Source organism: Plectropomus leopardus, chromosome 22, assembly GCF_026936395.1.
Source record: "Plectropomus leopardus strain MGB_pleo_1.0 chromosome 22, ASM2693639v1, whole genome shotgun sequence".
In the NCBI taxonomy this organism is placed as follows: Eukaryota; Metazoa; Chordata; class Actinopteri; order Perciformes; family Serranidae; genus Plectropomus; species Plectropomus leopardus.
In genome coordinates, this window is record NC_142197.1 from 7,790,459 (window position 1) to 7,815,323 (window position 24,865).

A 24,865-nucleotide genomic window follows, 5' to 3' on the forward strand; every position below is an offset into this window, starting at 1 on the left:
CTCGGTACATCTCGAACCAGATGCCCCGTAATTCTCAATATTAAAGCGTGCCATATGCAGCCAGTCTCACCGTCTCAGTTTCAAAAAGGCCTGTGGCTCCCTCCGGATCTGTCTCTCACTCTTTCTGACATGTCAACATGTCATCTTGGCTATCTGCTTAGTGTCGCGCTGTGACTCGAGCGGCCTGGCTTATCTGACACATCAAGGCTTGACACTGTGACTGACTGGTGTTGTCAAAACTGCCGGTGTCACCTCAAACACTTGACAGCGCATTTACAAATTTGTCTCATCCGAATTTTGGATGAAAGTTATGTAAATTGGGTAAAATATCCAATGTACCACCTTTTAGGGCTGCAAACTGCGACCAAAAAGGGTTGAACTTTTGATCATTTTTTCAGCCCGGTCAACAGAAGAAAATGTTGGTATACCGAAATTATGTCAGAGTGGATTATATCATATGTATCATATAATTGTTTCTAAAGTGACGTGGAAATCTGAGCTGACTTTATCACCTTCTGAAGGAGTCATCATGTTTCCGGTGACCTTTAGTAGCACGTTTACTCACAATGGCTAACGCGTTACTTTTGTTTGTGGTACGAGAGAAAATCTATCCTGTGTGCGTCTTATAGTCAATGTGACCAGTTCATTGCAGCAACTCTAAAAAATTAGAAAACATTAGTGAATCCCAAAAATCAATGGTTACTAACAAAATAAGAACTAATCGCGGATATGAGCAAAAAGAAAAGAAAATTTGTTTGTGTATTGTTTCTTGCGTGAGGCCCACAGTTTGTCGTTTCCACTCCTCGATCTAATAAATCTCCTGCAGAACAATCGTAACTCTGAGCTGTGAATAAAAAAAGCTTTGTCAATCCTCATAAATGCAACTTGAACCTGAGGTTTGCAAATCAAGACAACTATTTATCAGCAGGGGTGCGACCAACTGAGTGAAAAAGTTTATTCGAAGTCTTTAAAAAACAGTAGCACTGATCAGGATAACTTGAAAATGAAAATGCTTTTTTTTTGTCGTTCTCAGACTCCCTTCAAAAGTGATTCCATATTTATCTGTTTATCACACTTTTCTGTTTTCTCTCCAGACACACACCATTGATACACACTGAGATTTAAATTAAAAAGGAATTGTTTTTTGCTTGTTTCAGCGACTAACCTCACTAACCGTCTGGCTTCCCGTCTGTCTAACATGAATTGATCGTTCGCTAAACCCCTCCTCCTCCTCCAAACAGGCGATTGTCCAATCGTCACTTAACAACCGTAACTTGGCACAGCCTGTCAAGCTTTGGGTTTCTAAGAACAGGGCAATAAAGTGATACCTACCGACTTTTTTGAAGGACAAGTTAAATGAATTAACTTGGGTCACTATTAGTTTGGTAAAACGTCTCCTCATAAGGTATATTTTGGACTCCAGGAAATCTAATGCTATATTTCTTAATCCTTTGAAGGCCAAACAAGCTTTGAGGCTTTGCTGAACAACTGGAGAGGAGTTCAACTTTATGCGTACAGTTCAGCACAGGACACAGCAGATACATGAGGACACAGTGAATATATGGAAGATCTAAAAGTAAATATAAGATATAAGTGTTAAGATAAAAGTTAATATGTAATTATTATAAAATGATAGTGGAATATAAAATACAAAATTGTGTCATTACTTAATTTAAGCATACAAAAACCACCTATCAGTGAGCGTCCATAGCTGCCAGTCTAATCATCTGTCAATACTTCATCAGTAGAAAATAAGGAGAAACTCTTAGAGCAAAATATTACAAAATTGAAGTTAGCAGATATTATCGGTCCTTACAGACACCTCTATAAGTACTATATTTCCTAATGTCTTTCTAGTTTTTGGCATTAGCGCCTACACCTGTCAGCAATTCAGAAACTTTAAACCTTTGGAGGCCAACGTGCAGTTTACAGACAGACGACCTTCAGATCTTTGAGTCAAACAGCAACTTCACAATTAACCAGACTATGATAAGCTAACATCAGCTAATGTTATGCTCTCTGAATGCTGACATAACCTTGGCTAATAATTCACAATTAATCTACTGGTATCTGAGAAAATGAAACACATAATGTTAGCCCACCTTTGTGTCTGAATGTATATTTACTACATTTTGTGTTTTAAATATTATTCAGAGTTTTGTGTTATTTCTGAAGTTGACATTCAAAACACAAAAAGTATAAATCTTCTATAATGCACTATTATTTTGCTTGTTTAGTCAGTCAGTTTTTCTATTAAAAGTGTTTAAACCATCAAAGGATTGTGTTAAAATTACATTTTTATAGGTAATAATTATACCTCTAGGAGTAGGTACAAGAGTGCTGCTGCTCCTTTATTTTCATCCTCTGTGGATCCTCAGCTGGTGACTTTTAGTCTCGGAGTTTTTGCTTCTATTATTTAGCAGCTGACCGTGTATATATGTAGCCTGACATGTATGTTTAAGGTCCTTTTATATGTTTTTTGTTTTTAAAGTAATCCACTGGAAAGATGAAAAATTCAGCAGGAGACAGCTAACCAGCTGATGGAGTTTTAGCGGTAGGAAGAGTCGCCATTTCAACCAAATCCACAGCTGAAAATAAGAAACCTTTTTCAAAAATGACACCAAATTCTGAGTGGTAAACGTGCCACCGTTATTATCGTAAACGGCAGAACTAAAGCCTGACAGGAGCAGTAACAGTGACTTTAGTGCGGTGGGGACTAGCGAATGATCAAAAGTCATTAAAACAAACTGCTTCAGTTTTTTGTGTTGTTTTCGTGGTTACCAGCTAAAACCGAGTGTCACGAGTGGAAAAAGTTGGCAGTGAAATACTGACCCGTCATGCCGCTGTGCTTCACAGGTGCTGGAGCAGTGGGAGTCCCATCAGGGCCAGAGCAGCCCTGCTCAGACCAGCCTGTCAGCCCCCGTTATCCCCCACAGCGCCCCCTTCCCAACACACCATCTCCACAGGGCCTCGGTCCCAGACTCAGCCTCCGAGGCCTTGGCCCTGGCTAAACCCGACCCCTATGACCTTTATGAGAAGTCCAGAGCTATCTATGAGAGTAGGCGTAAGTACCAGAGCTGAACATGCAGGTGTAGCGTTGTGACAAACACTTTTCTTTAGTGCTGAAGAAAGATGGACTCCTCATTTGAAGGTGGAGTAGTAAATATTCATCACTCTTTTTCTTTCTCTCTGAGATTCTTTGTTGTTTTTCACTTTTTGAAGCTCCACAGAAAATGTAAAAAGCTTGTTGAAATGATCTAACCTGTTTCAATCAAAGTGTTGCCGAATTTCTCCCCCTCAGCTTCACACAACCGTCAGACGTCTCACAGATATTTTTCCCCATTTATCGTCTGCAGCTACTGATTCTTCATATTATCTCATATGATCTTCTCTCGTTAAATGCGCACACAAACAAAACCTGCCGTCATCACCTCCGTCTTTTCACTGACTGGAGGGATCTTTACATGCAGACTCTGACATCCCGCCTCCTCACATCATAAACGGACATGTGTTCGTGAATAAACACTCCACGCAGCAGCTGATCCTTTTGCGATATAATGCTTTGGTGCCAGCAGGATTACCGTCCTCTGACTTGTAAAACGTGGAAAAAGTCATATCTCGTTATGGTATCGTCAGGATGTATCATAAAAACTCTAATGCCCCGTTGGACTTTTTGGCAGTAGAAACTAGTATATGTGCTTTTTTATAGGTGTGTGTGTTTGTGTGTGTGTGTGTGTGTGTGTGCGTGTGTGTGTGCGTGTGTGTGCAGGGCTCTAACAAAGATTTTAGAAATACTGAGGCCATGGGTTCAAATCTCCACAGTGCACCCCCATTACAAAGTATAAAATTGCAGGTTTTTACATTTTTTACTCCATGCCGGCGACAGCCTGAGCACTATGTGTTTTCTGTCCGTACATCCCATTCTCATCAACGCAATATCTCAAGAACATCTTGAAGGAATTTCTTCAAATTTAGCACAAATGTCCTCTTGGACTCAAGGATAGACTGATTAGATTTGGTCAAAGGTCGAGGTCACTGTTAACCTTTTATCTGTTTCATTCTGGTGAACACAATATCTCAAGAATGTCTTGAGGGATTTTTTTTTTTCAAATTTGGCACAAACGTTCAAGTGGACTCAAGGATAAAATGATTGGTGCTCATAGGTCAAGGTTACTATTACCTACTACGAACTTGAGGGAGTTCCCTCAAATTTGGCACAAACGTCCTCTTGAACACAATATGAACAGATTATAATTTGGTGGTCAGGGGTTAGGGTTACTGCGACCTCCTAAAACATGACTGAAATCTTGTAATTAGCTCTTTTAAGAGGACTATCCTCTCCTAAGAAACCATGGGTACATTTTAACATGTGAAATATCCTCCACACAAGTTGCCAAAACTCCCAAATTTCCAGAAAAATACTGATGTGTCATCAGTGTCCACAATGGCAGTTACAGCCCTGCCTAAAAGACGTCAGATTAGAGTCTAAAAATACTAAAAAATGTAATGTAAGCTTTTAATCTTAAGTAAAAATTCCCTAGTTTTATAAAACCTCTAAATTCATACAGAGACAAATAAATACTGAGGACATGTCCTCAGTGTCCTGAGTGGCCTCAGTGGTAGAAACTGTAAATGTATGTCAAGGCTGATGCAGCTCAGGAGTTAATGGCAGTCATGAATATGATTAAAAATATAAATGTAGTCCTGTTTGCGTGTTTTTGCATGGACAGATTACTGAGAAAGCCCACCAGGGAAAAGCAAAATGACCACAAAGCAATGCAAAATATAAAAAATTCCCACCTAAAAAGACACAAAACAACCAAAATTGCCACTATATTATCTCAAAGAAAAACAAAACCACCACAAAGTCTGTGTGTCTTTCTTCTTTCGTAGGCGAGCTGATGGGACCCTTTGCTTATCTGTGCCCGGGGGCCCATTTCCTCTTAATCCGCCCATGCGTGAAAAGTGTCTCAGCATGAGTCTTGGAGGTCTCTTTTGGTGTCTCCGATGGCTGACAGGAGATAGTAAAAGTTTTCACAGACAGGACTGGTGTTCATTCTTATGTAATGCACCTGTGATTCAAGAGGACGTGACTGTCAGAAAGTCTCCTCATCAAACCTCTTTGTCTTTTTCTGCCTCTCATCGTCTCTCTGTGGATGCAGTTATCCACTGCTGTCGTCCTTACAGCATGTATGTAAATGCTAGAGGTTGGGTTTTGTGAAACTCAGCATAGAAGAGGCACAAACAGATTTTAGGAATGCTCTGTGTACGCCTTGAAGCAGGATGTGACCCTTTTGGCAACATGACAGCTTCGGGCTACCAGCCTCCTTGTAGAGCACCGTGAGCTCATCTGCTGTGTTGGTTCATTTTAATTTTCTTTCAAAGAATAGATAGAAGATTGTAAGCGTTTATGTGAAGAGGCTGGGTTAACTGCTTGAAAACCTGGGTAAGCTTGATTTCTTTTAAAAACATGAGAAGAAGGCAATGAGCAACTCAAGAGGAAATGACGCAAAAAAATTGCAAGAAAGAGAAGAAGTTTGCCTGAAAATTTGCAAATAAATAAATTAAATTATATTAAAAATTAAATGAGAACTGTTTTTTCAATTACCTTAAAAAATGTAATAAAATATAATAATAAAATAATTAATCACGATAATCATAAATATAGCTCTATAGACATTTTTTTACTAGCTTTTAAAAAATAATTTTCAAAATCAACTAATTCCTTGCAATTTGCGGGACATTTATTTGCCAAGCTGCTGTTTTCATTCTTTCCTGTGTTTTTGAAAGAAATCAAACCAATTTGCTCAAAGTTAAAAAGTATTAAATACTTGTAAAAGACATCCGATGATGTGTAGGGCCGAGAGGTTCAGGAGGCTTTATGTGGGACTTCTTTCGATTGAAGACATAGTTCTCATTAAAGTGTTATCTGTGGAGTATTTGTAGCACTGACAGTATTGAAAACTCAGAAGTGCTATCAAAGTGACTGAGTATATTTTTTCATTTATTTAAATTTAAAATCACTCGGGACATGATTTTTGACTGCATGCAGCATAAAATATTTGCATTCTTACTCTCCCGTATTCACCAGCAAAGCAACGTAAATCTCTATAAGAAGTGTGTATTTCTGTGTGAGCGGCTGTGTCACTCCTCTCGTCTGTCATCGTGATTTTCTTTCCTCCCGCCGAGTCCCAGCGGAGTGCTCAGTGTGATTAAAACAGTTACAATTGGAATCAATTTTTCATTCGCAGCCACTTGTCTGCGGTTGAGTTCATTCTGCTACTTTGCAGATCACGGTTTTGTGTGAAGCCCCTGATTGCAGATCAGTGGCTGAATCCCACCTCCCGCTGTAAATAAGGAACGGGTATATTACACGCTGTAAGCACTTCCTGACTGTTATGGATGATGCTGAAAGTCTGTGGTGACATTAGTGCTGAGGCAGGGCCTTTCTGCCTTGTTCTCCACTTTATGGGAGAATGTGTGTTTTTTTTCTGGTTTGCTGTCTGTGTTTGCGTTTTTGTGTGTCTGTGCATGTACAATATTTGTTGATATTTATGGCTGTTTCCTGCATCTTTTTTTTTTTCCAGAACCTGGGCAACCAAGGACAATTTTTCCTGTGGACTCCTCAGGTAAAATTTTCATCTCTGCAGTGATACTAGCCATAATATGTTTAAGTATTGCATTTAAAAAAAACTTTATGAAACAAGCAAAATTTGATTAAACAAAAAAAAGTTTTGAAGTTATCTTGAGGTGGTTTTTACCTTTGTTGAAAAAAAGTCAATGCATTGACTTTGCCAAATAAGATCTGATAAAACAACCATTTTCCATCATCTGCACGGATATTCCCATAACAAATTAATTTATCTCCAGACAGCATAAAACTCAGCCAACACTTGCTGTCATGAAAGAATAAATAAAACTTAATCAATTAAAAACAGTTTCTTGAAGACCTCTCTCCATTTTTCACGCATTGATATATTAGATGGTAACTTGCAGAGCAGCTGTCACAAGATCACATAAAATATGTATTTTGGGAGGCTGCAGGTCATACGTGTGTGTCTCCACCACCTGATGTGTGATGACACAGAGAGACATCTGATCAAAGCGTCTCCTAAAGAAGTAATAGCATTACTGACACAAGAACTGGAAAGTACTTCTTCATTGACAGAAGAGCAAATAACGCACACGTTTTTACTTCATGAAAAAGACGTTTTCACTCTTCTCTCATGTTAGACTGTGATGGACAGATGGTTCATACAATCATCTGCCAAGTGTTTTTTGGAAGTGCCTGCCCTTTTCCAGTTTCCAACGATGGCGTCTCAGATGGTTTAACAAACCCTCTGGTACATCAGGTTAGGTTAGATGGTCAAGGCGTCTTGTTTATGGTTCAAAAGCTCTACGTCTTCTACTGTGTTTACTGGTGGATTACAGCCATGCGTAAAGCTTAATGGCCAGATGGCAAAACTTCCTCAACACCATTTGATGGGAATGCGTCTAATTCATGCTTATTTTTGTGACATTTCAAAATGTTGCTTTAATTTCACTTGACAACTGAATGGAAACACGAGAAGCTCAAATTTGTAATAGCTTTTTTTTAATTTTTCTTGACAGCAGTTTATGGAACAGAACATAAAACAAGACATGCAGTTAAATTTCCCCACTTTTCAGATTTTCTAAGATCTTTGTACAATTTGGGAGAGACAAAGCGTACATGTAAGGCTTCTCTAAAATATTTCAGGAGGAGACTTGAAAGAAAAATAGAATCACATTAAGAATAAAACATCATATTAAGGTCATTTATCCAATACATCTACAAAATCTGGCTAAAAAGCTCTTACATATTTTGAATTTGCAAAGCAACGGTTGCCATGTATTTGCCACTTGGCATGAGCGGTCATCAGCTGTTCTTTGGCTCGTAACGATCTTTTATTAGATGCATGAACATTAACACACACCTTCACACACTGTTCGCCTTCCTGTCAAATATCAACCTCCTAAGGGGAAAACTGTGGCAGCCAGAGGGTTGGGAAATTTTTGTGAACGAACTGACAGACCAGCAGAGCGGCTTTAGAGCTGCTGGTTGCAGCTGAAGTCAAATTTCTTATCACTTTAAAACCGTTAACAGCACTATAATGTCGTCTGTGGTTGTGTTCCCTCAGGAGCGGAGTACCAGGACATGGAGGTGCACCTGCGCAGACAGAAATCCGGTTTCGGTTTCCGGGTGCTGGGCGGGGACGAGGCGGGGCAGCCTGTGAGTCCGGAGACGCGTGAGAAGGCTCGTATGGCGATGGGCGTGGAACCCTGTCATTTTCTCCTCTCTAACCCACTACACACACACTGTGTACACCTAACCCTGACCTCTGACCCCTGAGAGAGTGCTGGCTCTGGCTGCTTTGGTGTCTTTTTCTGTCTGTTAAAGTAACAAAACAATATTTCAAACATGTAATCGAGCTATTTATGTATAACAACCACAATAACACCCACTGCATGTGACACTCGCAGACTCTAGTTCAGCTTCAGAGACACTTATTCGATCCTCTACTACTACTACTATATATAACGGTCTGCGTGTAATAACAGATATTAATCGGCGCGATCATTGAGAAGAGTCCCGCAGACCTGGATGGACGCTTGCGGCCCGGTGATGAGCTGCTGTTTGTGGATGGGATCCCAGTGGTGGGGAAGCCTCACAGATATGTCATTGACTTGATGCACGGAGCGGCACGAAACGGACAGGTCAATCTGGTCATCAGGAGGAGGGTGCAGGCAGCAGGTGAGCAAGTGTGTTAACGTGGATTTTTTTTTGTTTATTAAATTACAAAGATGTCCTTAGAATTATAAAAATGTGCTTTTTTTCATGATCATAAATTGAATATCTTTTGGCTGTGATAGGCACTCTTTACTACTTATTCCTGTTTTACAGAGTGAAAAATTAATTGATTAATTGAAAAATAATCAACAGTCAAAGGGGAACTTTGGGAATCTTTTTTGTTTTTGTATCCAGAGCTGGGCTTCTTTCTTTAGCCTCTCAGGATGCCTCTTATCAGTGTTGCATTTAGCCCAGGCATATGGTTTGTCCATTTTTTTTAAGTTAGAACTGCATAAATTTAAATAAAACTGCAGGAAAATCAATACTTCTGATGCTTTTCTATGGAGGACTACGAGCAGGATATCCGAGTGCATTGTATACCTGCACGAACTGTGATTGGCTTAGCGACAGGTCAGTTGGATACGAGTTATGGAGAGAGGGGCAGTTAGAAAGGCTAGATTACTCTAAACTTTATGATTTAAGTGGTTTGGTTTTTTTTAGTCACACCCTGCAGTGAATCATAGCTTACCACTGATGCACTTCCATGAAGCAGTTTTCAAGTATATTTGGAAATACCGAGATATATTTATACCCCTAAGTGATAAGACTTGTGACATTCTATGCTTTTTCTTATTGTCAACAAATCCTATTTTTAGTGAACCTTTAAAGGACACAGTTAATCCTGCAGAGAGCAGCTTTAGGGACACTAAAGTAAATTGATCTCACAGGCTCACTCCTCACATCTCCATCCTCTGTTTCATTGAATTCCTCTGTTCTCTTTGTTTCTCTCTTCTCTGTGCACCACTACCATTCTTGTCCTGTAATGATTCAGGAAACAGCATTTAATCAGTCGGAGAACCGAAGCACTAATCTCTCTCTGAGTAATTACACCGAAGCCTTACCAAAAAAAAAAAAAAAAACACATTAGCACACTCTTGTTCTGACACATACCACTGCTCTCTGCTCCTCAGTCAAGTTTCTTTGCATTTCAGGCTGCAGACCGGGATGTCACCTCCTCCTGTGAACTCCAGCCGCTCGTGTTCTCATTATTACTGCCTACCTACACACACATGCACACACTTCTCACCAATCCTATTCTTCCCACTCTGTTACGCCCTCTCTGTCAATTTCCTCTCACCAAAGGCTGGCGTCTGACTCATGCCTGGCCTCTTCTGCAGCCCTTACTTCCATCCTAATTGTCTGACTCCCACTAGCACTTTGCGAGGTGTCAGACTCCTCTCTCCGCTCCGAGCCCATACTTCTCCCTGCACCACATTTTACACAATGCTTTTCTTTTTTGGCTATTTTTATGCCCTCCTGCAGGTGATAATCGTGGCCTGAGGCATTATGTTTTCGGGTTGCCCGTCCGACCAGCCCATTCTTGTGAATGCAATATCTCAAGAGCGCTTTGAAGGAATTTCTTCAAATTTGGCACAAACATCCACCTGAACTTAACAATGAACTGATTCAATTTTGGTGGTCAAAGGTTGAGGTCACAGTGACCTTGGATTCATCTTATAGTGAAAGGAACAGCTCAAGAAAACCTCAAAAGAAATTATTTTAATTTGGCACAGAAGTTCAAGAAAACTCAAGGATGAACTGATTAGATTTTGGTGATCAAAAGGTCAAAGGTCAAGGTCACTGTGACCTTGTCTATCTCATTCATGTGAACAGGATATCTAAAGAACACCTTGAGGGAATTTTATCAAATTTTACACAAATTTTCACTTCAGCTCAACTATCAGCTCAACAATGAGCTGATAAGAATTTGCTGTTCAAAGGTCAAGGTCACTGTTATCTTGGACCCATCTCATTCTTATGAACGCAATATCTAAACATGGCCTTGAGGGAGTTTTCTCAAATTTGGCACGGACATCCACTTGTACTCAAAAATAGTGGTAGAAGGTCAAAGGTCAAAGTCAGTGTAACGTGATATCTCATAAACACCTTGAGGGAATTCCTTTACATTTGTCACAAACGTGCGAGTGGACTCAAGGATGAATTGATTAGATTTTGGTGGTTCATCTCATTCTTGTTAAAGGGATAGGTACAGAACCCCGCAAGGAAGTTTCCTCAAATTTGGCACAAACGTCCACTTGGACTTAAGAATGAAATTATTAGATTCTGATGGTCAAAGGTCAAAATCACAGTGACCTCAAAAAACATGTTTTTGTCAATCACTCAAGAATTCAAACGCTTAAATTGTCTCATAAACTATCATGGTGATGTGCTGATATTTTATATCCAAGAGGTCAAAGGTCAACATCATAATGTTTTGCACAAAAAAAAATCATTTTGTTCAGTTACCGAATTGAAGACACTAATCTTGGGTGCCGACCTTGAAATTGTACTAATTGTAGAGATCTTCTGTTTTAAGAGACATGCATGTAAACTGCATGTGCAGCTTGACTGGTGCGTGGAGGCATTTAACCACGCGGCAGTATTTCTAGCTCTCCTCATAAAATAACTATTTGTGCTCTTGTTGGTGTAAGGAAATACTGCACGTGGGTACAAATCTCACTGTAGCCTCATTTCAGCAAATTCCAGTTTAAATTCCCAACTGTTTAACTACTGAAAACCACAACTCTGCTTCTAGTCGAGCTATCAAAATAACAACACAGGGTTTGATCGCTCAGTAAGCCAGAATGCATGCACACAAAAAAGAAAGAAGATGCGTTACTCTGGCTGGATTGACACGATGCTGCTGCATTTTAATGATGTGTTTTACCACATTGTGACAGTTGCTTTTCTGCTTTCTTCCACTGTTTTGTGTTTGCCTCTCGATTCTTCACAAGCATGAGACCCAGCTCCAGCTCTAATTTTAGGGAGGAGGAGAAAAAAGCTCTCTCGCCTGTAAAATTAATTGTTTTTGCACATGCAGAATTATACTTAGATCCTTCCAAAGCAATTATGTATCACTTGGGTGATTTTACAGCACAGAGAGTGTCAGGAATTTTACATTTCCTGATTTATAACAAGAAGTGCACTGATTAACAGGCTGCATTTGATCTCCAAAAAAACGCTGCTATCGTGACTACTTACTTTGCAGACTGAGATTTTACATAAAAACATAATATGTAAATCTTCTAAAATACAGCACATTGTTAGAGCAGTTTCATTTAAATAATCGTGGAGACCCAACGAGGCATAATTATCCAAAATAAAAGAAAACAAATACCAGATAAAAGTAAAAAAATGTAAATACAGATATGTGTAAGGGAAATTGGTTTTCTTCCCTCTGGCTCCATAAATCATCTCATGACCCCTGAGATTTATTTTGTGGTGTTAAGGTGTTAAAAGTCCCAAATTGTAAAATTTAAAGATCCTATATTTGGTGTATAACAAGATATAACTGAAGTTATCACAAAGGCACATGATCAGGACTATGAAAATGTATTTCTGAATACGTCCTCAGTACTGTCTTTGTGTATAGCACTCTCAGCTCTTTCTTTTTTTTTGTCGCCTACAGGTGAGTCCTGCCCGGAGAATGGCCGCAGCCCGGGCTCCGTCTCCACGCAACACAGCTCCCCCCGCAGCGACTTCACTTACAGCAACAGCACCAGCACTAGCCAGGCACCCAACGCTGTCACGGCCACTTCAGACAGGACGTCCACCCCCAACACGCAACCCAGCGATGTCATCATCAATCGAAAAGAGAGCGAAGGCTTCGGATTTGTCATCATCAGCTCGCTCAACAGGCCCGAGGCAGCCGCCACCAACAGTGAGTCCAGCTACTGTTTCAGTGGTGTTTTATGGAGTTCTGCACAGCAGAGATACTCAGTGTGCTTTGTTTGGGGGCCACTTTTGCAAAATGACAGGAGGCCAGGGGCCAGTCGCAGCAGCCCGAACAGGTTTTTAGGATTGGTGGACATTTGTCTGATTTTAGGATATTTCTCGAATTTCAGGACCGTTCTTGGATCTTGGAACATTTCTAGCATTTTAGGACATTTCTAGGATTTTAAAACTCTTCTGGGATTTTAGGACATTTTTCAGATTTTAGGACATTATCAGGATTTTAGAATGTTTCTTGGATTTCAGGAAAATTCTAGAATTTTAGGACATTTCTCAGATATTAGGACATTTCTGTGATTTTAGAAGATTTCTTGGCCTTTAGAACGTTTCTGGGATTTTAGAACATTTCTAAAATTTTAGGATATTTCTTGGATTTTAGGGCGTTTTGTTGTTGTTTTGGGTTTTTTTTTTTTTTTTAAGATTACTTTTGAGGCTTTTCGCCTTTATTTGATAGGACAGCGTGAAAGATGGAGAGAGAGGAGATGACATGCAGCTAAGGGTCGAGGTTAGAATCTAACCTACAACCGTTGCGGTGAGGACGCTCTTTACATGGGGTGCCTGCTCTACCAACTGAGCTCCTGGGCGCCCCATTTTCGGATGTTTATAGGATTTTAGGAGATTTCAAGGATTTCTGGACATTTGTGAGCATTTCGGGACATTAGGGGACCTCTGTCAGGGGATTGGGGATTCATCACTCGCACTTTTTTTGATAAACAAGCCCTACTTTTATGCTGTTTATGTACTCTGTACTCTGGCACCTTGTTTTTACGTAAAGTACAAAAACATATCCAAGTATGAATCACTTTATTTTTATTGTGAATTAGAAGATCATTAGGGGGGCCACCTGACACCTAATCGAAGGCCAGATTTGGCCCACGGGCTACATATTGAGTATCACTGCCATGGACACTTGGACATCACTTTTCATGATAAATGCTAAACTATATGTGAAAGCTCTCAGGCACGTAAAAACTATAGATAAAGTCAATGTTGTGTCAGGATATGTGTGATGCTTAAGTGTTAGAAGAGGTCATGGCTCGATAAAAAGTGAAGCCCCTCTCATTGTATCTCCTCAATTATACATGCCCTCCCACGGCACGTCAGTCACACACATCTCTGCTATGCTGCCATGAGCATCAGCGCATCGCCCACACACATGGAAAAAATAAAAAAAAACCTGGATGCCTTACGTAAGCCTGGAGTGAATAGCAAAATGAGAGAGACAGAGGCATATTCAGTCAGTCAGAGAGTGAGTGTTGTGTGAGCACAGACAGGCGTAATCCTCCAATCTGCTGCCGAGCGCGTCTCTTACCTGCAGCGTGTTGAATCCTCCAACAGCTGTGCCCCATAAAATTGGCCGCATCATCGAGGGCAGCCCGGCCGACCGCTGCGGGAAGCTGAAGGTGGGGGACAGGATCCTGGCGGTGAACAGCCAGTCCATCGTCAACATGCCGCACGCCGACATCGTTAAGCTGATCAAGGATGCAGGCCTCAGCGTCACCCTGAGGATCATACCGCAGGAAGGTGAGTGAACACGTGGACTCCAAACTGCAACACTTTGGCAGGACAGTGATTTATGACAGTAATTGATTTTTGCTTCATTAAATCAAAGTTGTTATATGAGTTTTGCAAAATGGGGTTCTTTTTAGATTAACTGTCACTTGTCACTTTGGCTGTTCCCGTCTGCAGACTCTCAACGGTTGTGCATGCAAATGCTTGAACAGAAATACTGTCTCAAAAAGGACTTTGTGACTAAAAATAAAGTGTGTAATTTAAATTTCTGCAACCATGATCATGTGTCTTTCAACCACCTACAACAGATAACTGTCTCAAATTCACTAAAGTAAGCAAGACTGACTTTATCATTAATGATGGTTTGCCTTCTAACCTTAATTTTCTGTTGTTTGTTTTCATGGACATTTACAGCCTCCTTATTTAGGGCTGCATTAAAGTTACCCCAGTGGAGTTTTTTACTGTTAGTAGCACTATGGAGCTCGAGTGGGTAGTGCAATTTGATGGACGGAGATAAAAGGACTACTTCACTGCCTTAATGACCATTTTTATATCAGTGAAATGTTAAGTTGAATTTGCGAAGAAGACTTTGTTTTTCTGGCATGCCTCTAGTGAACAAAGAATTGAAGTGAGGAGATAGAGGGTTTATCATCAGCAAAACGTCCATTTGCAACTCTCACACAACACGGGAAGTATAATCCAAGTCTTAACTATCCAGTCAAATGCTCAGTGCTTCCCAGACAGCTCTTCACTAAAAATATAACTTTTCTATCATTTCTTTAAAGCCAGACTCCACTGACTAAAACTGTAATTTTACCTCACTGAACACAGGAGCAGCTGGTCCAACACTGCCTCAGTCCTTTAGTTTGTTTGTGTTACTATGTGACTTTGATGTTTTAAAGGGTTAGTTTGAATTCACCAAAGTCGTACGACAATACAAACAAACTGACTAATTGTGGAAGCAGTGGATCAGCAGCTCCCGTGTTCAACGAGGTACAATTACTGTTGTTGTTCGTGGAGTCTTTTTTTGAAGAGAGCACAGATAAGCTTCACTTTTGTTTGACGTCTTTGAAGGAAAGGGCTGTCTGTTTGGGAAGTACCTAACATACAACTTGATGAATGAGACTTGGATTACACAGCACGAGTTGTGTGATAGTTTGTGAACACATATTATGATATTGCTTTCTTCATTCACTGTAAAGCCATGCAAGAAAAACAAAGTTTTCATCACAAATTCAACATAACACAGGGTTAGTTACTGACATACAAATGAACCTTTGAGGGATGAATTGTTCCTTTAAAGGAGGTTAACTGTCAGACTTACATTTTTCTGCTAAATGTATAAATAAAAACAACAAAAGTCAGTTTGGTGCCTCTTAAGCAGCAGCAAAAACAAAATCTGCGACCCTGAGCAGCTCTGATCTGCTGTGCTGTCAATTGGTATCTAACACTATAACCAAAGAACATAAAGTGGTGCACAAAACAAAAAAACATGAAGAGAGCTGGGCAGCTGCGTCTGACCAAGCCATTTATTTCATAATTAAATAGAAAAATCTTTGCTGACACGTTTGCTGCGTAACTTTTATGCAGTGATAATATGTCAGTGTCGTGTTCAGAAATTGCTGGCTGCCCTCAAGTAGGCAAAAAATATACATTCATGCAGGTTTGAAGCATCAAAAAAAGCCTTTCACTTGTTAAATAAAGCTTAAAGAAACACATGAGTATATGCTGTGCTCCTTTTTGAATCCCAGAGATCAGCAATCCTCCGTCAGCCCCCAGCTCAGAGAAGCAGAGCCCTCTGGCCCAGCAGCACAGCCCGAAAACTCAGCCAAACACCACGGCCTCGCAGCCAAACCCAGCAGCCACAGAGCCCAACCCTCCGGTCACCCAGCCCAACCCCGTCCCCCACCAGAGCCCCGTGACCCAGCTGCCCGCCCCTCCACCTCAGACCTACACCCACGAGGGCAGGTAAGACACTGAAGAGACAGAGCGTGACGAGTTCCTCTCAAAGTGACGGCAGACTGTTTTAATGAAATCTGTTTCATCCTCACAACGTTACTGTGTCAAATCTGCAGCTGTCTTGATTTTCCGATGCAGCGAAGCGTTTTTATAGACAAGCCCTGTATCTGTCTCTGGGGCAAAACACTGTTCCTCTGAGAGCACAGGTACGACTGAATCAGATACTCCCATCGCCTCGTCCCCATTCTCTCTGTCTTTTTTTATTCTCTCACTAACATTGTCTTTTTCTCTCTTTAGCTGTCTCATCTCCCCTCTTTCTTCATCTCTCACCCTCTCTCTCCCTCCTCAGTTTGTTGTATAACATCACTTAACTCTTATGGACCGCTAAATTATTTACACAAATTGCGTCTTTATAGAGATGTGTTGAATATTTTACCAACGACTACAGGGGTCCAAAATCTACAATGTCATTGCATTTCCCCTCTGCTTTACACAGCGCTCGGATCTCTTTGTACTCAGCATGACCCGCCTCGGAGAGAACTTGTTTTTATCATAAACATTTTATGTGATGAGTGAGCGAAAACAGTTTAATTTCCTCACTTAAGTCTTGTTTAATGGTTGTCAGCGCGAACCAAAACAAGCCGCCTCTATGAGCGCCGCGTGACCCAGCAGGATGTCAGAGAACATCATTTTCACGACACGCTAAGTGCTCCAAAACATAGCACAGGAAATATAGCATACCTGAAGATACTGATGACGGTAATAAAAATGCCTCCTTCATTCTGATCCGGTCTTTTAGTTACAGGTCAGAGGTGAAGGCGAGGCAGGATGTCAAACCAGACATCAGACAGCCGCCGTTCACAGATTACCGACAGCCGCCAGTGGACTACCGGCACCCTCCTGTGGCCGACTACAGGCAGCCGCCCACGTTGGACTACAGACACCCGCCGCTGCTCGACTACAGACAGCTCGCTCCTGACGCCAGGCAGTTCACCATCCCAGATTACCGAATGCCACCAGTTCAAGTAAGGAGAAAATTGTTCTTAATTTCTCACAGACTCTCCTCCAGAGTCCGACTGATCTTTGCGGTCGATGCCAATATGGATATTTATGTAAGGAAATAAGAATCCTTTAAAGCTGCATTAATAGCTAATAGTAGCTAAAGAGAAAACCATCTTGCTTCCTTCTTATCTCTGTTGAAAGTTGCGCATGAGCAATACCGATGGGCACGATGTTTGGTTGCAACACTGCCAATCATATCTTTCACAAATCAGTGTTTTTCTGTTTTTCTCGATGCAGTTTCAACCACATGTTGTAGCTTTTCAAAATATCTGGCTGTTTACAGTCACAAGCAAGGAAGTGCTCTGAAAATGTAAAATTAACAATGAAAACTGCCTGTTTAATCATGCCTGGACCGACAAGTAGTTGTCTATTTTACCACCAGTCAGACGTGATCAAAAACTTTTTTTTTAAAAGAAAAAGAAGAAATTCAACAGTTGAACAATAAATATAGCTATTTTTACTACATTCATTTCCATTTGTTTAAAATGCGTCATTAGACAAAGCTAAAAAAGGTTTTAAATAGGCTGCTGAAAGTGCTGCAGACATATTCTTGTTTTAAAATGTAAAGCAATAGTATGTGAGTGTTGTGTTTACAGCTTGCTTTGCTGCTCTCAAGTGGCCAAAAAATGTATTATTATTGCTTTACATTTGGTTGTTCAGAATTGGAAGCAGGAATTAAAAAAAAAAAAAGACAAGGATGCTGTTGTATTTTGGTACCACAGTCACTTGTTACGAATTGTCCAACATTTATATCAATAAATCTGTTATAAGCTAATATTATATTGGCTTGCAGATGTACTGGTGTCCTCTGCTAATTTTGATTATTTTACTCTGAGCTGATCTCTTTATTTTGTACCCTCATTGTTTGCAGATATTTTGATACATATAATTTATATTTATATTTATTTAGATATAAATCTTAGGCAATAAGTTATTTCTAATTTTATTTATGTGTTTATTAAGTTATTTATTAAGTCACTTCATGGCACACTGCTGGACATCAGTCACAAGTTTCGTTCTTTTCATGTGTCAACATGAAAAGAATGACAATAAAATGAACCTTGAACTCAACAGAATTAATATTTATATCTTCAGACAAACCCTAGTTAGTTATGTGTATACTGTACATTTATGTACTGCAGTTTGGGTTACATTGTACTAAAGTTCTTCTATACACCTTCAAATATACTGTTATTTCTAGATACAATTTATTCACATATTTCAACCTAAAGCTGTCTGCCTGAATATATCCCATATATATTCTCTATATTGCATTATTTTCCCAGCCAGGAAGAAGTTCAGGATGGAGATTTTTCGTGAAAGTCTGACTCGCCAGCGTTGCTTCATTTTTCCCTTTAGTGTTGTTTGTGTCAGTAAAACTGTGCACAGCTGACACAAACTCCTGGATACTTTAAAGAAAATATTTAAAATGTTTACCCCTTCAGCAGCTCACTTGTTTACCTTTATTCCTTAGATATAATAAGGTAAGGTGTGTGTATATGTAATATAATTCTGGGTTGTGTTTTGTTTGCGTTGCATTCGCTCCGTTCTTATTCCCTTATTTCTCTCTGCTGAGTCCTGAGACTATTTTCTGCTGTAACGGCCCGTTTTCTCCTCAGATAACATCGAGTCTAATCACATCTGATCTCTGCTTGTCTCAGCTTTCACAGGACTTCGACTTCTTCACGGTGGAGCTGGAGAAAAGTGTGAAAGGCTTCGGTTTCAGCATCCGCGGAGGACGGGAGTACAAGATGGACCTGTTCGTCCTACGGCTGGCAGAGGACGGACCGGCCATCCGTAACGGCAGGATGAGGGTAGGTTTGATGATGTCATTTCCTTCAAGAAAGCCACAACACCCCCATTTAAAGGTTAAGCTGCTTTCTATCTGCCTGGATTACATGGCAGAAGCTCACTGTAATTGTCTGATGTTATCGAAGCTGCGACAGCAACTTTTTCAGAGCCGGTTAAGAAATAATCTGTCAAAATAACGCGGAGATGATTCCTCCTTTTTGTTGGTTTTTTTTTTTTTAAAGTTTGTCTCCTCCCAAAGTTTCCAAAACACATCTCTCCTTAGCATTTAGTAACGGATAATATTCAGAAAGATAAAGATAGATAAAACCTTTAAGTGGGCCAACTCAAATTGCACTTTGCTGTTTGCATAGCTGCTCAGTTCTGCCTCCAGCCATAGTTGCTACTGTACTATTCGGTCAGAGAGTCTGAGTTTATAAAGATGTTAAAAAATACTATGAAGATTGAAATAAACCCCTCGACTCCGCCGTGTACGTTCACCTCATTTGCTCCATGTGCTTTCCTGCAATAGCAACATAAATTACAACTTCCACAGAAGCTTTTCTCTGTTTGTCAAAGCAGAATTAATCCCGCAATCAACACATCAAGTTTTTCTCTTTCTTTCTCCGATCTTTATGTCTGGAGCTGAAAGCGGCGGTCCGCTTTACATTCTTTATCTGTAATGAACCCTTCAAAGATAATGTGTGCCAATTGCTCCCAAGGGAGATATTACTTTCCCTCCTCGCTGGTAGACAGTGGAGTCCAGTGGGCCGTGATGCAGGTGGAGGAGGAGGGGATCCCTTTAGAGCTCCACATAAAGTCAAAAAACAAGCTGCTGTGGAGTCTGATCAGAGGCGGAAGAAATGTTCAGACCCTTCGCCTCAAAGTTTAGTGAAGGTTGCTTTCCTTTTTCTACTGGCTTTTATTGGTTGTTTTCATTCATGTTTGGTTTCAAATGCATTAGGAGCAGTAGGAGGAACCAGAGTGACGTGATTTTTTTTAACTCTTTTTAAGTCTCATGTTCTACCGTCAGTTTCAGCAAATGTGACAAAACGTTATTTGGTTATTAAGGTCCTACGTTCAAATCCTACATGAGTAAAAGTGCAAGTTATCATTAGCAAAATGTGCCTCAAGTAATAAAAGTGCCTATACTTAAAAAAATGTCTGCTGTGACCATTAAATTATTTTCTATTTTAGAATTAGATCTTTAATACTGATGCATCAGTAGCTTCTCAGGGAAAAGCTGGTTCTAACAAATTTATGGTAAACAGTAAAGTATTTTATTTCAGTGATTCCAAACTAAGGGGTCGGGTCACAAAACTTTTAGGGGGCCTGTAATGGTGGAAGAAAAGAAGAAAAACAACGTTTTTACTGCATGGCTTTGTGTTTATTTTATTTTATTATTTAAAATCTATAATGTTTCTTTTTCGGGGGTTAAAATATTGATTTTCCTCTTTGAGTCTAAAACTGTTTGGAATCACAATGAACAGTTTGGAGGTTTTTTTTTAAAGAAAAAGAAAAAAGATGCAGCAGAGTCAGAGTTATCATGTCTTTTATCCCACTGAGCTCAGTTCAGGACTCCCTAAATAATGCCATTTTCAGATTTTACCACCATACACCCTAAAAATCTGATTTCTTATTACAGCAGAAGAAGCAGGAACACCAACATTAGCAAAGTGATATTTTAATTTAGTAAACAGCAAAATGACTGCTAACTTCAGCCACATGAACTCAGTGAAGTAAAAAGTACAAAATTTGCCTCTGAAATGTAGCAAAGTAGAAGTATCAATACTGAAGTAGTACTGAAGTCTGATTTGTCTCGGCTGAATGGCTGGACAGTAACAGCGCTGGTGGGATACTGAAATCAACTCGACGGTGTGTTTTTGAATAAATCCCAAAGAACAAGGTGCAGAGAACGCTTTTATCCATCTCCCAGCAAACCTTGATCCATACCGCCGGATGCAGAGAGGAATCAATCTGCATTTAACTTAAGTAAATGTGAGAAATTGGTTAAAAAGCGTTGGACACGCCTGTCACTCTGGATCTGAGTGGCGCTCTGACACATTTTAGGTGCAGGGACCGAAATCTCACATGCACTGTGACTCCCTGCAGTCTCGCTGACACTTTGAGTTTAATCCAAGTCATTTTTTCCCCAACAGGCACTTTGTCACATCGTGACGAGGGAAAAAAGTATCTGCTCTGACCCTGCTAGTCACAAACTAATCAGTCAGGAGCGCTAACAAACTCCAGCAAGCTTTTTTTAGGTTCAAGTGGCGGTGCAGAGGCTTTTAAGGAAATTGTGTAAAGTGATTGGTTATTACGGATAATCATTCAGTGCATTTAATTACCTCCCTAAGCTTCAATAAAAGACTGAGTCGGCACGTGGGCACCTCCTGTTTCCACCTCACGCTCCCTGTGCTCAGCATTCACGTGCCGACCATTCAGCTTACCTCTTTATTAAAGATGAAAATGGAGATCAGTCTCCTCCGCTGTTAGGAGGTGAGGATTAATGATGGATCCGTCTTGCCTTCCACCTCTCTTCAGACCACTGTAATGACACCTAATGACTCCCCCCCTCTTGACTCGAGTCCGCTCCTGACTTTCAAATTACCCCGGCCATTACCGGAGGACTTCTCCATTTGTTAGCGTAATTGGCCGGCGTGTTTTCACCCTGTTCCCCGTGAATCCTCCCCATTAGTCAACCGTAGAGCCGTCTCTTGAAGGGCTGAGAGTCTTGAAGGAGGGAGAGGACTGACGTTTGACCCATCCACGTGATAACAAAACGGAGATAGTCCGATTAATATTTACATTAGCAGTTCACTGAGCTGCTGCAGCTGTGGTGGTTTTAAATGGGCAGATCATTGATATTCATCACGATTTCTTAACATATCCCATAGCAGCCCGATTAGAAGAGGTCCGCCATAATCCCATCCAAATTTCATATTGAAATTACAGCCGAAATTAATTAGAAGTGACACCAGTTCATGGCTGATAATGCTTGTTATCAGGGACAGCCTGTGGATCCATAGTGATCCTTACTAGCTTGTTAATATTAGATTTTATATCTAGTATGATAATTTGCAAACCTGCCACATCTTAATTGACTCTCAGCAGTTATGCAAACACCCTCAATAATCTGCTCGCCTTCTTTTCACCTTTGTGAACTTGACTGGTAGATTAATGCAACAGTACACTCCTATCATGTGTCTTATACAGTGTTTCTTTTTGGGATTAGGGGGTGATAATTATGTTTAAAATAACAGTTTGGTAAATAGCAAAGTTTTTGTTATTGTTTATTCTCTCTTCCAGGAAAACAAAGAAATCTGTATTTTATATGTATGTATATATATATATATATATATATATATATATATATATATATATATATATATAAATGAACAGTTCAGAATTAGAATTGGGTTTTATTGCCAAGTACATTTACACATACAAGGAATTTGCACTTTGTGTTGTGTGTTGGGCCACGTAGAAGATGAGTTTTCTGAAGTTTTCTGAATCTGAATCTACTTTAAAAGTAAACTGATCTCTCTGTCAAACAGCTGTATTTATTCAAGTTTCTTGACAAAAACTGCAATTCACAAGATTACAGTGAACACATCACGAGAACATTATAATTATCTTCGCCCAGTACTCATTTTTACTGAATAGAGCTTGAACGCATCATAATGTAACTCAGCGCAACCTCCATTAGCTGTTAGTTGCAGCCCCTTTCACAGTCAATATCACTGTTGATCACAACAGAATTTTTTGTACTTTTCTGTCCTGTCGTCTCATTTTTAAAAATAGATAAATAAATCACAATAACTGTCGCACGTGGCTTAGTTTTGGGAATATTCATGGAAGTATAAAACTTATTTAATTCTCATTCACTCGCTTTCTTCACATCCAGGTTGGGGACCAGATCATTGAGATTAATGGGGAGAGCACCCGGGACATGACGCACGCCAGGGCCATCGAGCTGATCAAGTCTGGAGGCAGGCGGGTTCGTCTTCTTCTAAAGAGGGGCACAGGGCAGGTCCCAGAGTACGGTAAGTATCCAAACTTATCCACAGCCACTTTCTTTGTCTTCAGGATCATTTCTTTCCTCTCTTTTAACTCATAGATTGTACTTTCATTACTGTCTAAATAGCACTTTAACCCTTTGATAACATAATTCCAGCATGTATCTATATTCATGTTATATCTTCTGTCTTTATATACTTCTCTGTATTTCACTATGCTGTTAAAAAAAACACTAATTATTTGTCTCTTCTGTCTTGACTAACATTAGTTTATCTTCTGTCCATTTCAGTGACCTATCACTAATTGATTGGTCTAGGTTGTTACTTCCCCTTCTATAGGAATGGTATCTTCCAGTCTCTCCATGTGCATGAAAAGTGACAAGCATGGCTCCCCCTATTTCTTCCTAATGGGCCACTCTAAAGACACGGTTTGTGACCATACAAATGTTTTTTTTCTTTTCATGTAACCCTGGCTTTCTGTGCTGTGGTTTTGTGTGTTGTTGTGTTGTAACCGCTTGTTTGAGATGCACTTAGACACTTTCATATCAGCACAACTTGGTTTATGATATACAGGGTTGAATATTTTACTTTTTGCCCCAGTGATACAGTTAGGATTTTGGACAGGGGTTGTATAAGATACTTTTGTTAAGTCAGTGTTTTACTTACAGTAGATGTTAGTCAGCTTGCAACCGGTTTGAAGAGGCGGTGGGAGTGGCGCCACGGAGGCTAATCAATGTACCAATGTGGTCAGGGGCAGCAGCAAAACATATAGGAGCCACCTAAAAAAAATGATATTAGAATATAATAGAATCGCTCCCTTTAAAGCCAGACTTCATTGACAAAAACAGCAATTTAACCTCACCGAACACAGGAGCTGCTGGTCGACCGCTGCCTCAGAAAATTAGTTCATTTGTGTTATTGTATGAATATTGGTGTTTTAAATGGTTAATTCAGATTCACCAATATCACAAAATAACACAAATAAACTTGCCAGTTGAAGAAGCAATAGATCAGCAACTCCTGTGTTCTGCAAGGTAAAATTGCTGTTTTTGTCAGTGGAGTCTGGCTTTGACGAGAGTGAAATAGCAGCTTCAGCTCCCCATCAGAAAAGAAATCTGATGACACGGTGAAAATATTCTAAATCAGTGTCCCTGCATTTCCTGAAGAAGTCTTAAAAGGCCTTAAATGTATTAATCTTGAAATGAAGCCTATCTTAAATCAGTCTTTCAAAAAATATGAAATATGCTAAATAACGCTGTTGTTGTTGTTTTTATTGTTTTTGTTTTTTGACATTGCATTGTAAAATCTCAAAATAATTGGTCACACTTTGGTTTTTTTTTTACAGAACTTAGAAATGACTCTCACATTAAAATCATTCAAATCAGGACAGTGGAACCAAAAACACTCTTTGTTTCCAAATTGTGATGCTCACAGCAAAGAATCCAGCATCTACTTGCCAGTTGTCACTATATCCTGGAAAACATGTGAAAGCTGCAAATTCAACAAATATTTCAGCAAGATTTTGCAGCATGGCTGAAACCAAGAAAAGTGCAAAAAAGGCAGTTTTATTTATGCAGAGTGAGAAACTCAAAATTGCAGAGAAAACTCACCAACAACTAGTTATAGTTATTTCCCAGATGGGTTCTAACCTTTTTCTTTGCCACAAGGCAAAAATAATCATGTTTCATGTCGCATCTGGGGGGAAAAAATGTACTAATTCAACACAATTAATGTAGATTAAAGTTTTTTCTTCTAATATTTTGGTCTTAAATTTCATTACAAGTGGCATTAAAAAAGTCTTAGAAAGTATTTAAATGATTTTTTTTTAGGTGGCTAAAATACATTTGGCAGCTGCCCCCGTCCACAGCAGTACATTGTTAATCTTCCATGATGGTCGGCTTCTTTAAACTGGAGGTGTGCCAAC

At 39.8% G+C, this 24,865-nt stretch overlaps 1 protein-coding gene across 10 annotated transcripts in view; it reads left to right on the forward strand.

Moving 5' to 3' along the window:
• magi2a (membrane associated guanylate kinase, WW and PDZ domain containing 2a) overlaps positions 1-24,865 on the forward strand; it is a 255,042-nt gene that overhangs the window by 221,102 nt on the left and 9,075 nt on the right. For 5 of the 10 annotated variants that reach the window (XM_088073040.1, XM_088073041.1, XM_088073042.1 and 2 more), the window contains 10 exons: positions 2,857-3,064; positions 6,588-6,629; positions 8,160-8,275; positions 8,581-8,773; positions 12,279-12,530; positions 13,940-14,125; positions 15,865-16,081; positions 16,872-17,097; positions 18,796-18,948; positions 22,830-22,968. In XM_088073040.1, the coding sequence (XP_087929166.1) occupies positions 2,857-3,064; positions 6,588-6,629; positions 8,160-8,275; positions 8,581-8,773; positions 12,279-12,530; positions 13,940-14,125; positions 15,865-16,081; positions 16,872-17,097; positions 18,796-18,948; positions 22,830-22,968 (1,732 nt within the window). Of the gene's footprint in view, positions 1-2,856; positions 3,065-6,587; positions 6,630-8,159; positions 8,276-8,580; positions 8,774-12,278; positions 12,531-13,939; positions 14,126-15,864; positions 16,082-16,871; positions 17,098-18,795; positions 18,949-22,829; positions 22,969-23,280; positions 23,370-24,865 lie in introns of all 10 variants that reach the window. The other 5 variants (XM_088073045.1, XM_088073046.1, XM_088073039.1 and 2 more) reach the window with 3 other exon arrangements.